The 14537-nt window shown below is 40.6% G+C and overlaps 1 protein-coding gene across 1 annotated transcript in view; it reads right to left on the minus strand.

The window, feature by feature from the left end:
• RUNX1T1 (RUNX1 partner transcriptional co-repressor 1) overlaps positions 1 to 14537 on the minus strand; it is a 131487-nt gene that overhangs the window by 34159 nt on the left and 82791 nt on the right. The window contains 2 exon segments of the mRNA XM_027572929.2: positions 1574 to 1824; positions 12973 to 13154. Of these exon segments, the coding sequence (XP_027428730.1) occupies positions 1574 to 1824; positions 12973 to 13154 (433 nt within the window).

Below are 14537 nucleotides of genomic sequence, written 5' to 3' on the forward strand. Positions count from 1 at the left end.
TGAATTGGTCTTACAATGACCTGGTGAGTCCACTTCTATTTGAAAATGAGCAATCATCGTTTGGGGGCCTAAAGTCATAAATAAATGGCAAGACCTTTACTTAGAATGAGGTTGTTACCACATTTGATGGGGGGAGGGTCAAAATATTGATCCAGGTTGAAAAATGACATAACCACGTTTGAGAGCTCTTCAGGAAATAGTACCTGAGAGAACATTAGACAGACTGGCTATTAAGAAAGCACAAATGATATGCTTAGCCATTTTCTGATACACTATAGAACTGTAGCAGTGACTGTTGTGGGGAAGCAGAACTACTTTTTGACTGTCTGACAACCAGGGCCTCAGTCATCGCCCGTCCCCTCACCCTGAGCCTCCTTTTCTATTTTCTGAACATTTGGAGGGTTAAATGTAGAAAAGGCAAAAAGACCCAAATATGGCAGCCCTGTTTGCTAGCAACCTAGCGAGAAAGTTTACATAAACTTCTGCTCATCACACTATCTCTGTCTCTGGCTAAAAACACTATTCAAGCAGTGGATAATTGGCTGACCACTGTTCCCAGAGTTCTGCATCCTCAGCCCTGTGTTCTAGTTTTCCACTTAGACTTCATCCCCTGATATTTCCGCTACCCTGCCCACCAACTCTACGAGTCAGGAAAGCTAGGCAGTAATTAGCTGACTAAAGAAGTCCTGCTGGTAAGTGGTGGACACAGGAGATGGAAAAAGAAGAAAGGAGTGACGACTGCTCTCAGTTTACCAATAGCTCGATTCGCCAAAATCAAGAATTAAAAAAGAGCAGTGCTCTGATGCTGTTCCCTCAACCCCTGATCTCGCGGTATCAAATCTTACCTTGTTCCCTTTCCCTCTTATTTTGCATGGCAGACATTTGTTCTTTAGAAGGCAATGTCTCCTAAATGCTTCCCTTCAATAGTTTTATGTAAAGAAGGAATGAACACAAGCAAACAGATCACATATTTACCTAAACTCATTCTTTCTTTGGTACTTTGATCTATGACACAAAACTGTCAATACTAAATTTAATCACTGTCACTTGCCGGCGAAAAAAGTACCAAACCATTCCTCAAAGAACATCTGTTGATTTAAGTCAGAGACATCACTCAATCTCATATTTCTCAAATACAGAGTACTGCGAAGACTGGAAAAATCAAATTAAACTCTAAGACTATCTGAAATAAAAGTACAATGAAAGAAAAGAAACATTTTAACATTTTAAAAAATATTTGTGGCAGACAGGCTGAATATGAAATCTCTAATGTTAAAAAAAAAAACTAAAAATTCACTTTGCATTTGTTGAGAATTTTATATTTAGATACCCCTTTCCAAAAAAAAAAGAAATTAGTCTGCTATCATAAAGACCGTAAGTAATTGAGAGAGAAAGCACAGGTGTTAAAGAACGTACTCATACTAACCAACTGTTCTCATAAAGGAGACAATATAAAGAGAGAAAATTTTTACCCCTATCATAGATTTCAAGCCTGAAGTTCAGTTGAGAAGTAATAATGTGAGTCTTCAAGCATCCAATGCCATTAAGAAGTGAACAGATTCTTCAGTCTTACCCATAGGTCTGTTTCTGTCCCTGAGGTCCCTGTGGCTGGGGTGTCGATAGGAGTCCCTGTAGTGGTGGGCAATGGCCATATCATCCAAACGGTAATGCTGAGGTGGAGGTGGGGTGGGGTGAGGCAGGCCATTGGGCTGGTAGGATAAGCCGTTATTTGGACTGTACCGTTGGCCTGGGCTAATAGTGCATGGTCGCTTGCTTGGATGTTCTGAGTGCAAAGGCTCTCTGTCAAAGCCATTTTCTTTGGTTCTAAAGGGGGAAGAAGAAAAAATTTCATCATGTTATTCAGAAGCCAGCATAGTTCAGATACTCACATTTGAACTTACAATATAAACAGAATATTTATTTATTGGCCAGAAACTTTCTAAACTCGGCTTCCCAGAAGACCTATGGGAATTCACTGAAACCCATGCTGAGGTCTAAGTCATCACAAGACCACACACATGAGAAAATGGGTTCGCTCTTCACCGAACTGGCAGATATCTTTCTGGTTGTAGCTCACGTGTGTGGTGAGGTCAAAAGTAAGAGGAAACTTAAATCTCCCCCTCTAGCTAGCATATTTATTCAAAAAAGACGAGTACTTGATTTAAAACAAATTATCCTAAAACTGAACTGTCTTTGGTGAAGATCCATTGAAGCAGTTGGTATGGCATCCCTCTCCTGATGAAATCTGAAGGGATTCCCATTCCAATTATCCAACCCAGCATCTGAATTTCGTGTCAGAGAACAGCTAAGAGCTAGCTGTGTTGTCCCATAGAATAGCTACATGCGGCTGTTTAAATTGAAATGGAAGCTAAAGTAAACTACGTTTAAACTTGGTTCTTCATGAGCAGTAGCTACATCTCAGGTACTCACCATCACTGCCTGTGGCTATGGTATTGGACTGCACAGATAATGGTACATTGTCATCATCACACATAGTTCTACCGGCAAGGGCTGATCACACTGAACTAATACAATAAAGCAATGCAATGTCTGGGACATGGATACTGTCTTCCCCAGCAGTCAGAAAGAGCTACCTGAAAGTGAGCCCCTTGCCCAGAGAGCTTGTGTGACCTGTCATCAGGTCTCTGGGCAAGATGGGCACACCCTGACTGCACTTCATGATGTGATATACAGAGCTCTGAACTTGGCTTTCAGAAGGAATACAGTCTACAAATGAGGCCCTGATAACTAATCACTGCTCCTAGATTCTCACACAGAAATAGGGCTAAAAAAATATTTGGGGCCTGGATATATCTCTATTCTTAGAGACTAACTCAATATATTCAGTATAATAGGAACAAATCACATCCCAACTTTGACCGAAATCACAGCTCCTACACTGTTTCCTTTGTATTCGGCTCTCCTCACAAGACCAGCACTCTATCCTTAGACCAGTGATAATATCTACTTTCCCTAGGAAATTTCTCCATGAGAATTCTACCAAATCACAGTAGTTGTAGATTTCTACATGCCTTTTTGATTTTAGGTTGGTAACAATAGCATAGAGGCCTTTTAAGACACTTTCCCTAGTTTCCTAGATAGAGTCTAGGATACTCTCTGATAACACCAGATGCATCTGCATGGAAACTAACTCAACAACAGAGATACGGAGATCAGAGCAATAAGATCCTGCCATGAACCATCCTGTATGTCCCTTCAGGGTAGAGCCCCAGTGACAATTTACACACACCAGACTGAGAAGGAGTGAGGAGTTAGAGACAGAAGGCCCAAGCACACAAAGAACTGCAGAGTTTAATGTGAAATGAATATATGCCCACTACATGCTGAAGAAAGATGTGCTAATATAGCAACAGGAGCCTGGTCAACACTGGAAATGACAGCAGGGCATGGTCCCCAAGAGAGTTAGCAGCCAGAAGTCAATGCTGCTCCCATCAAAGTAGGTATCTGATACATATGGACTCCATCCATCTTGATCAATGATATCAGATGAAAATGCCCAATATATCTCAGATACTACCTGAATGCACTGCTTTAAAATAATTTTTTAAAGTGAAAGGGAACAATCTAGCTATCAATTTATCTTCTAAGAGCAAATTTGCCATTCTAATCCATATTTTTATATCCTATACATTTCTCAATAAAACACTTCAACATTCAATGCACATCACCAGCATAAATCAGTTGGAAAATACTGAAGACTATTAGTAGCTATGAACATAATGCTAACACAGCACCTACCTTACCGGCAGGGTGGTGTAGTGGAAAAGAGCCCTGGACTGGGAATCAAGAGACCTGAGATCTAGTCCTGGCTCTTCCACGACTAGCTGTATGACCTTGGGCAAGCCACTTAACCTCTCTGGACCTCAGTTTGCTCATCTGTAAAATGAAAGGGTTGGACTAGATCAGTGGTTTTCAAACTGTGCAACCTGAGGTGCTTTTACGGGATTCTGTAGGCAATGAAGAATTTTCCCCCCAAACAATCAAGACTTCAAGGGCCAGAGGAACCCACTTATTCTTCTCTGTTTTACAAGTGTTTGGGTTTCATTTTAAAGGACAAAGTCTGCTGCTAAAATCAAGTTTGAAAACCACTGGACTAGATGATTTCTGAGGTCCCTCCCCTAGTTTGAAAGCCCTGAAATTCAATTATTCTATATTTACATCTAAATGCCATAGTTAAGACATCATGGTTATGATTGAAACACACACAGGGCTAATGCTTCTCTGGCCAAACTGTGTTGAAGTCAACCACTTTAGCCAACAGAGAACTTCTCTATTCTTTGCTCTGAACAATTTTTTTGTAGCTAGTTTTGTGTGTGTGTGTGTGTGTGTGTGTGTGTGTGTGTGTGTGTGTGTGTGTGAGCGTGCGCGTGTGCGCGCGCATGCGCGCGCAAAAATAGAAAATATCCTCTAAATACCTTAGAGCAGTCCCTATTGCATTTCTAAATATGCAAACATCTCTGACCCAGCTGTCCAACCACCTCGACTTACTGGTTTTGCCTCTCCTTGTTCAATAACAGCAACACACAGCATTGGAAGAATTCTTTTAATTTTCAAAATGGTTGGATATATGTTATTCACCTTCACCCTCAGATCAGCTGCCTGATCAGTGCTATTACTTCACTGACCCATTATTATGAAAAAAGAGGTTTTTCCCCCCTAAAGCAAGGATGGTAATATCCGAAGCAGGGCTGGGTCCTGAGTCTGTCCTATCATTTCTATCAGGACCCTGCTGTCCTCTCCCTCTGCTAGCTAACGAAACAATAAAGCTCATCACCTCACAAAGGTAGTTATATTTTAACAGCAAAGCATTAAAACATTCACAGCTCATAGAAACAAAGCTATGAAAGGTCTCCCTGGTGCTTCCACAAATCACCCCGTCTGGTTATAAGGCCAACCCTATTCAAAGGATGTACGTCCAGAAAGGTAACTAAAACATCTTAATTGCTATTTGTCTGTCTTCTTCTTTAGAAATGCCAACAACTATCTACACCTCATTTGCTTGAGCAAATTCCAAATTAACTCTTTTTATGTTGCCCTTCCAAAGTGTATTGGGCTAAACGAACAAATTGTCCCATTACTTTTCATTGTCCTGTACCAGCATACTCTTGAAATAACTCAAATTCTAGTGGGAAGTCCGTCATGTCTCAGAGATTTCTGGAAGGCATTTTTTTGTTTGTGTTTTAAATCAGCCTGAGAATATTCTCTCTCCCTACCAAGAGAAATTTTCCTGAACATAATCCAACCACTTCAACATTCTGATCCCAATCACTTCTCAAGAGTCTGATGGCCCTAATAATAAAGGGCCACTCAGGACGCAACTGTGTGACCTTGGGAAGGTTAACCTCTGGTTTCAGTTTCCTGCCCAGTAAAATGGGATGAATGGGAAATAATAAACATTAAAACAAACACAACAAAACTTAACAGACAACCTAAATTACATTCTACCCCATCTCAGGCTGTTCCCTCGCCCCCCAGCTCCTCAATAACAGAGGCTATGAACAATTTTAGTAAGAAAACATACGGTTTTTAAACATTTTCCTCTACATAAAATATTTCAAAAGTCATGACTAGCTAGTGTGCACTGACATTCCCTATTTATAAAAAAGAGTGTAACATTCAAGGAAAGGAGCAATCCCCTATGACTAGAACAGACTTAAGTTTAAAAAAAATTTTTTATGGGGAAAATACCACAATAAAGATTGTTTTAGGGAGACGCAAATCAGTACAGCATAATAAGCCTTAAGATGGTAAGGAAGAAACTTAGTAATTCTAATCTTACTCCCGGTATAAATAAATACCTGCTTTAGGGGCTCACTTTTTTGAGTTATCACAAGTATTTCAAAGAGAACATGTCCAAACTGACCTCATCTTTCTCTGGTACTTCCGTGTACCGGTCACTTGTCACCCAAGCAGAAACTTAGAAGTCATGCTACAACTTTCTTCTCCAAATCAAGTCCTGCCAAGGGCCTCTTAAGCATCTCCAGCACAGGTCCCTCTGCCTAGTCCAGGACACCTTATCTCTCGGCCTTTCATACCACTGTCCCACTCGACCAGAGCCTCAGCCAGAGCCAGGGCTAAGATGCCAGCAGACACTCACAATAAAAAGATACATATATTTATTCTTGTATTTTAGAAATCTAGACTTAAATCTCAGGAGGTTATAGCTCTATGTTTAAAGAGCCCAAAGACATTAATAATTTAATTTTTAACACATCTTCCTTCCTTTTTAAAGATTTTATTTATTTGACAGAGAGAGACACAGCAAGAGAGGGAACACAAGCAGGGGAGTGGGAGAGGGAGAAGCAGGAACCCCGCTGAGCAGGGAGGCTGACGCGGGGCTCGATCCCAGGACCCAGGGATCATGACTTGAGCCAAAGGCAGACGCCGAACGACTGAGCCACCCAGGCGCCCCCTTCCTTCCCTTTTCTAACACATGTGATCTGTTAAGGTTTCCACAGACTAACTGAATACTGAATCAAAAGGGGGGGTAAAATCATTCTTGACGTCATACTTTTCAAAACACAAATCAGCAAAAGGCCTCTTCAGGAATTGTCAGGAACTAGGTAAGTTTAGATAAAAATTTTATATACCACCTTTCCGCCCACCAGTGTTGAGTAAGGCATCTGAAATAAAACATATTACAAATTACCTGCCTCCTTAAAATGAAATTCAAACCAAATTCTTCATGATACCCCAGAGTGGTTTCAGTGCTTTGGCTCTCTCCCTGGACGAAGTGGGATATGTAGACAAGAGCTGAATGACACAGGACCATTACTGCTGGGCCTTTTGGAAAGAAATGCTTTCAATCTCTCCATGGTTAAAGGAGCACCCAGGAGCCAGCCTCCCGAGCAGCACATGCTAATACCTTCGGGAGCAAATAAGATGCAGGTGGGTGTTTGCCACTCCAGACATAACAGCCACAACACCTGTGGACCTTCAAGAATTACAATACGTAGGTTCACAGAGCCATCTGAGTCTTCCCTCCTGTGTCTCCTAAAGCTTGCCACTTGCTCAGCTAGCTACTGGCTGTCCTCATGCCTTTCCTAATTAATTACTGGCCACTGCAAGGTACTCAATTTCCCCTGCTCCTGCCATCTATCTGCAACTGTGCTTTCTTTTTCTAATCAGTTACCTATAAATTCCAATTGGAACCCTCCATTTTTTTCTGGTCAGTGAACCAATCATGGCATTTTGTTCCTGGACTACACATGGCTATTTTCATTGTTGTGGGTGTTTCAGAGATGCATCTTTTAAAAACAATAGAAAGCGGGCGCCTGGGTGGCTCAGATGGTTGAAAAACAATAGAAAGCAAGACAGTAATCAAGAAAGCAAGCAAGCAAGACTCTTGAAAGAGAGAACATTTGGTACACTACGGGAAATGACTGCATTCAATGCTTAACTTTATTTGTTCAAGTAGCATTGTTGGCATTGTTGTGTGTGTTGTGTTGTGTGTGTGGTGTTTTGCTTTGTTTTGGTTCAGACACCCAGTATGTGTAATGCACCATCCTAAGCTTTACCAGGAATACAAAGATGACCAAGATAATCCACGATCCCCCAAAACCCTCCTCCTAAGATTATCATTTAGTACTAGGACAAATTCTTTTTGGAAGGATGCTGGGAATTAATCTTTACCATAAACACAATTTAATTAGAGATGTAAGGTTTCTATACATTCATGCAGGACCTGAATTTGGCAGGTAGCATAAAAACAGTACAAAAGTGGACTGGGACATTGGAAGGAGTAAAGCTCACTCCACAAGGTGCACTCAAGAGAGCAGGGGCTATGGAGTTGGCTTCAAGTTTTGGTACCGCTAATTGCTGGCCGTATGAACTTAGAAAGCTTAACCGCTATGCGCCTCAGTGTTTTCATCCACAAAATGAGGATGACTGTCTCAGAGCTAGTAAGGACGATCTGGAAAAATCCACATAGAGAGCCTAGCACATACGTGGCATTCAATAACTTAATTAAATCACTTTGTTTTCAAGGTGGGGCATTCCACGCCTGGTGTAAGAATCATAATCATAAGATCATAGATGCTTGAGTCAGAGACCATGGGGTCAGAATCCCATCAGTGCACCTCTTATAAGCCACGTGACCTCAGACACATTACCCAGCCTGCCTCTATACAATAGGCCTCGTAGAAAATAAAGTGCTAGATATACAGTAGTCTCCCCTTATCTGTGGTTTCACTTTTTACAGTTCCAGTTCCCAAGTCAACCGCAGTCCAGAAGCAGATGATCCTCCTTCTAACGTATCGTCTGAAGGTTAGCCTAATGCGACATCGCAACGCCTAGGTCATTCACGTCACTTCCTCTCATCACATAGTCATTTTATCATCCCACATCATCACAAAAAGAGTGAGTACAGTACAAGAAGATATTTTGAGAGAGACCACATTCACATTACTTTTACTGCAGAACATGGTTATAACTTCTATTTTATTTTTGTGGTTAATAACATGCTTCCTAATTTATAAATTAAACTTTATCATAGGTACATACATATAGGAAGAAACACAGTATATATAGAGTTTAACTATCCACTGGGGGTCTTGGAAAGAACATACGCCCCAGAGATGGGGGGGGGAAATCACTATATATTAATATGTCAGTTACTTAGCATGAGACTTGGCACAAGTGCTCAGTAAAATAGTAACTATTTTTAATATTTATGATTGGGAAGCTTTCATTCAAATAGTAGATACTGCTTGAGTTAGCCTGTAAAGAATGTAACATAAATTCCCCATATTTTGTCACAGAAAACTGAACGCGGTAACAATACAAATTTAATTCTGATTGGCATAGCCAATTAATCCTCCAATTCGTTGTAAAGTGCACCTCTCTTTTCTTTTTAGAAAGACAAAAATACTGAAATCCCATTTATGTTATAGAAACGGAAAAATGGGCCTACCTGGATCAGTTGGTGTGTGCTGTGATGACAAATCTTACATATTCAACCAACACAGTTTCAAAATGACTGCCTTCGGACCCTCCAACATTCAACATTTTTTAACTTACTCATTAAGCCAGGAAACCTGGCTGACTGTGGATCCTCTGTCATTAAAAAGATTTATAAACCCCCAGAATATCATACCATCACATTTACCCAACTGAGCAATTACTCAGCAGAAATAAATGAGGAAAAGTAAGGGGGAAAAAAAACCCTAGTTCCTAGTTGAGCTTTCCTTATTTAAACTGCACATTAAAACATATTTTGTGCAACTGCAAGATTTCAGGTCTGTAAATATGCTGGTTTTGCCCCTAAGAAGCTTCATGACTTTCAGCAAGTTCTTCGGGCCATCATTTCCTCAAGCGTAAAGAGAAAGGGTTGGCCTGGTAGATCCATAAGATCCCTCCCAGCTGACGAGCTACAGAATTCTAAAGGTCAAACAAGTCTTTTTAGAGAATAATATTTAATTATTGAGGGAGGACAAAATACATATTAATGCAACTGGGTGGCCTCCATAATAAAGTCTAGATGTGTTAAGCTGAGAATGATTTAAAGCACAGTTCTATTAAAATGATAATATATAAGAAGAGGATTAATATTTAACATTGATCATTTGAAATAGTAAGGGGTGGAGGTAGAAACAGTGTTACCCATACAAACCCAAAGATCATTCACCTTGATTTCTTAAACGAGAAGGATTCTCTGAGTCAGAAAATCAGCATTAACAGATGCAAACGTAATATTAAACATGAATTATAAAAAAAAGCTAGCCTAATGCGACATCGTGAGAAAAGACAGATAGCAATGATTAACACAGGTGTTTTCACCTTAGTAATTTTTATGCATTTTGTTGTCTCAGAAGAATGCAGCCTTCTCTAACTGCTCTTTCCCTCCTCAACTCCGTGTGAAAGTCTGAATGTCTTCATAACTGTCATGGCGAGAAGTTTTAAAGAGTGCCCTTAGCTTCTAGTCTTATCTTTGAAAGCAGTCACTTCATTTAATCAGCGCCAGGAAGCTTCCTATCCCCTTTGTCAGCTTCTCCCAACAGAGAATGACAAAACCAAGGTCTACTATAACCAATCAACTCTTAAATATTAACAAAGAGTAGAAATCAGAACTTTCTATTTACTTTCCTTAGTATTTTAGAAAAAACTAGCATGATTTTAAAATGAAAATTGCCTTTTTCCAAATTGGGTTCTACAGTATTCTACCACAGACCTACAAATTTAGTATATTTGTTCAGAAGCTCACCCTGGAGATATTTTAAAAAGAAAGTAGAATAAATTTCACTGTTTCTTACAGGAAAAAAAAATGAGTTCATAGATTTCCCTCAGAGTCTTCATTTCTCTGTAAATAACAATAATGTTTAAAAAAAGAAGAAACATTACCAGTGGCAATCATATTTAAGGATGAGAAGGAAGTTAAATTTGCCACAACCCATCCCTGAAACACATGATGATTGTTTAGTAGATTAAATCTGCAATCGTCACAGAATTTAAGCCCCCAAAGTTGTAAACAAAATATAGAGCACTCTTTTGTTCGTGACATGTCATGAACAAATTACCAAAATGTGTTTTCTCCTCAGGTGTCAGTTTTTCCCTCTTTTAGTGACTGATGGTTCCCAGTGTTATTACAGAAACAGATTGATCTTTTTAATGAGCCAGTTTAATAGACTCCAAAATCTCACCGTGGCTGCTCATCCATGTCAGACCATATGCACCAACAAAACATTCAGTAAAACAAAAAAAAGCTCTGCTGTCAGACAGCTCCATACTCTATAAAGTTTCATATAGTAGATCTGGATATACAGATAAATAACCAGAGGAGAAGAAAATGCATATGCAAACAAGATGCAGAAAATATATGCAAAAAAATACTGTAGAGACCCATATTTTCTTGGCTCTGATCATATTCCCACAAGATACAAATGTATTTACACAACATATTCTCATTACCCGTCCTCCTAACTCTAAGGAAATCCATTTGCCATCCTTCCATTAAAACACACACTTCAGGGTTCCACTAGAAAAAGAATGTTCCAGACAAAGAACAACTGTGTGAATTCTGGACTCCAGCAACTGCCTATGAATAATCGAAGGGAGAACAAGATCGGAGACTTTTAAGAAAGTTCTACCTGATCAAATGCAAACGTGCATGCACAACGCAGCTACAGATCACCAAAAGAAAAATGCTGATTATCTGTGGAATTTACAGGAGGTTTCCATATCAGTGTTAGCATGCTGCTCAAGGCTCACCTCAGCATCCTCCAAGCAAAGCCTGCAGGCACAACACCTTCAAATATAAAACACTGGGAAAGAAAATCTGTGGGGAAATGGCTGCGATATAGAGAAGGGAAATGAAACAGTTTGGTCTGTCACTTAGCAGTTGGGGTTTCTAGAACACTTCCAATTTTGCCTATAGAATTATCACAGCTATCCAAAGCTTTCCCTGGTACCCTAGCCTCCGCCCAAATAAATGTTTTCTTCACAACTGTCCATCCAGCCTCTCCTAATCCTTTGACATTATCCTTGGAAAATGGAGCTGCAACATCTCCATACAGGCACACGGTAAGGATTTCCTGCAGGGTACAGGGGTTAGCATCTGACAGGAAGGCACACGTGAATCCTCTATCCCTGGGCCACTTCTTGGTTTTCAGTATCATTGTGGACACGCCATTCAGATACCTGGATTAAGCAGTTGCCTTTCAAAGCTAAAGTACTAAATGCTTAAATATGACTAAGGAAAAATGGCTTGCAAAAACGAGAAAGCAGCACTGTTGGCAGGTCATGTTTGGAGGTGGGTCTACAGCATGTCAGAAGTAAAATAATGTTTAACCTTTTGCTTTCGGATTTTACACTACCAAAAGGTCCTGTGTCAAGAGGAGAAAAATTCCAGAGACTGTAGCATAAAAACTGCTTAACAGAGGATTATGTAATAACTGTATGTAAACTGGCTGGCTTTTAATAACATTCTGATTTGCAAAGCAGCTAATACATTTAAGGGTAGCTAAGTCGGTCACAGATAGATGTCTCTGAGTAGCTCCAAGATCAAAAGCTCCTATGAATCTGGAACATAATTGTGCCAGAATGTTAACCTCTCAAAGGCTGTTTCACTCATGCCTGATGAAATGCAGACAGAAAGTGGATAAGGAGAGAAAGGAAACAAAGCATATGACAAATATGTTTCTGAACACGGTTTCATTTTAATACAGTTCCATATTTTTGTAAATATGATGCAAGATGCTGCTAATAAGACTTCAAATTCCTCTATTAGAAAATATTTGTAAATGAGGATGAGGTACTCGAGAAAATCATTTTAATAGGTGCACAGGGAATTTCACGAATACGCCTTATTCAACAACTACTTTGTAGGGTTAAATGGAGAAGGGGCTTTATTTTACATTTCTCAGAATTCTCAGTTATGAGAGCAGTGTGCCTGATGGAATGAATATTGCCTGATAAACTGCTCAACAAAAATGCCATTAGTTCTCTTAATGCTAATCTTCACTCAGCTCATCTAGCTTCCCAGAAGTTTTCTCTTAACTCCTCTAAACCCCAATTCAATAGCTACTGCACTGTGTTTACTGAGCAACCCACAAAGGTCAGCTTTCAAAACCGTCACGTTCCGAGAAAACTCAGAAGGGCAGATTTCCTCACGTGGGAAGGACAAAATACGTGGCTGGGTTGAATTATGTAATAAATGAGAATTTTCATCTTGACTGTGTTTCTAAGAACCACCGGTGGCACTTAGCCCGTTTGAATATCATTCATCACCCTTGGCTCTATTATTACAGGCGGCCAAGACGAACATGCACAACAGCCTGACGGACACAAGCCAGAGACTCCCAGGCCAGCGCGAGCATACGGATGGCCACTCGAGCTCACTGCTCATTCGCCGGAGGGGTGGCGCGCCCAGCAGTCCGGACGGGACATGAAACAGGTCTTCGAAGCACAGATGGGAGGAAAAGGCCACAGTCAGGCCAGGGCCCTCCTCCCTCTCACCTGTCTGGAGTTCGCCTCTTCCCGTTTTCGTTCACATCGAGAAGCAGCTCTGAGGAGTCAACAGGTGAGGTGGTGCTGGCATCCAGAAGCAGCTGTTCATGCTGGGCGAGGTACTGGGCAGGGTTCTGTTTGGCCAGCCTTGCGCAGTGCAGGAGTTCGCGCTGCAGCAGGGGCAAGTTGGCCTGTGGGGGCATGACAGGAATGAGAGGGCGGACCCGAAGCTTCCTGCGAACCGGGGGACCGATTCTGCTTTTCAAACACTGGTGGAGCGCACGACCCAGCTCAATGAGAAGGTCACTGAATGCATGCAAGAAGCCTGAGTCCCAGGCACAATTCTCAGGACCGGGCTACGGCGGTCTGACCTCTGTGGGCCACCTCACTCACCCGTCCTGCCTCAGTGTCTGTTGACAACCATGGGAGTGGCACCTAGTTATTTTTAAAGTCCCTTCATACTCCGACATAATGGGATTAAACTCCACAGGGTATCAGATTCCAGCTCCACCCATGGGCAACTTTTGCTATCCACAAGGAAGAGGGAGGGTCCAAGAAATACATACGCAGTTCAATTAACCTCAAGGTGAGCTCCCTAACACATTCAAAACTATCTAGTGACTTACCCAGGTAAAACAGGTTAATCCCATGAAATATCTTTGGTCAACTACTAACTTCAAAGGAAAAAATACAGAGATGAACGTAAAGATGGTTTTTAATAATCATCAGATTTATACAACATTTAAGTAATGGCCTGAGTTTGGTCAGATATCCCAGGTAGAATTCATGCACAAAGCAGCAAACACTACTGGTCTAACAACGGTAATCTGCTTTCTCTGTAAATCCTTATTCTAAGTAATGTATGTAATCTAACATCAGAAGAAATCCTATGTACCCATCGCTCTCACTGCACACTCAGCCTAGCACTTTGAAAAAGACTCTCTTAGAACATGCTTGTTGATAGATAATTCTGGCAATCTCAAATGTAATAAAAAGGAGATAATTTCACACACAGTAAAGCATTAAAATGAAAATCTTAGAATTTTACTCTGAAAAGTAAACCTATGCTGACATTATAAATCTAGGTTGTTGCTTTTTCTCTTCTATTTTTTTTTTTTTTACCTTTTGGAAGGGAGGGAAACAAAGTGGATAGTATGGAAGGGTGAACAGCACTCACTCATCCCCAACAGTACTTAAGTCTCCAAAATTCAAGGAAAGATCAATAACATAAATCTCTTTGCAACACAAGGATTTTACTTGTAGAAACCAGGTGCCATGTGCACATACTAACCGATCGGGTAGAAAAGTCTTTCTGAATACAGGTGGTCCCAGTTACCTCAATCTTCAGGCCCAAGAGCCTTTAAAAAAAGCCCTGTGGAGTATCAGGGACAGGCACCGGGGCTGGACTTGCACCTCAAATCCATTTTCAGAGTATTAATCAAGAAACTATCTCATAATAATACCAAGGCAATATAGGTCACCCAAGGTATAAAAGACTAGGGTATTTGCTAAAGATAAGCACCTAGCACACATTGTAACAATGGAAATAACTTCCTACATAGAACAATGCTAAA

The sequence above is a fragment of the Zalophus californianus genome, chromosome 4, assembly GCF_009762305.2.
Source record: "Zalophus californianus isolate mZalCal1 chromosome 4, mZalCal1.pri.v2, whole genome shotgun sequence".
Classification (NCBI taxonomy): Eukaryota; Metazoa; Chordata; class Mammalia; order Carnivora; family Otariidae; genus Zalophus; species Zalophus californianus.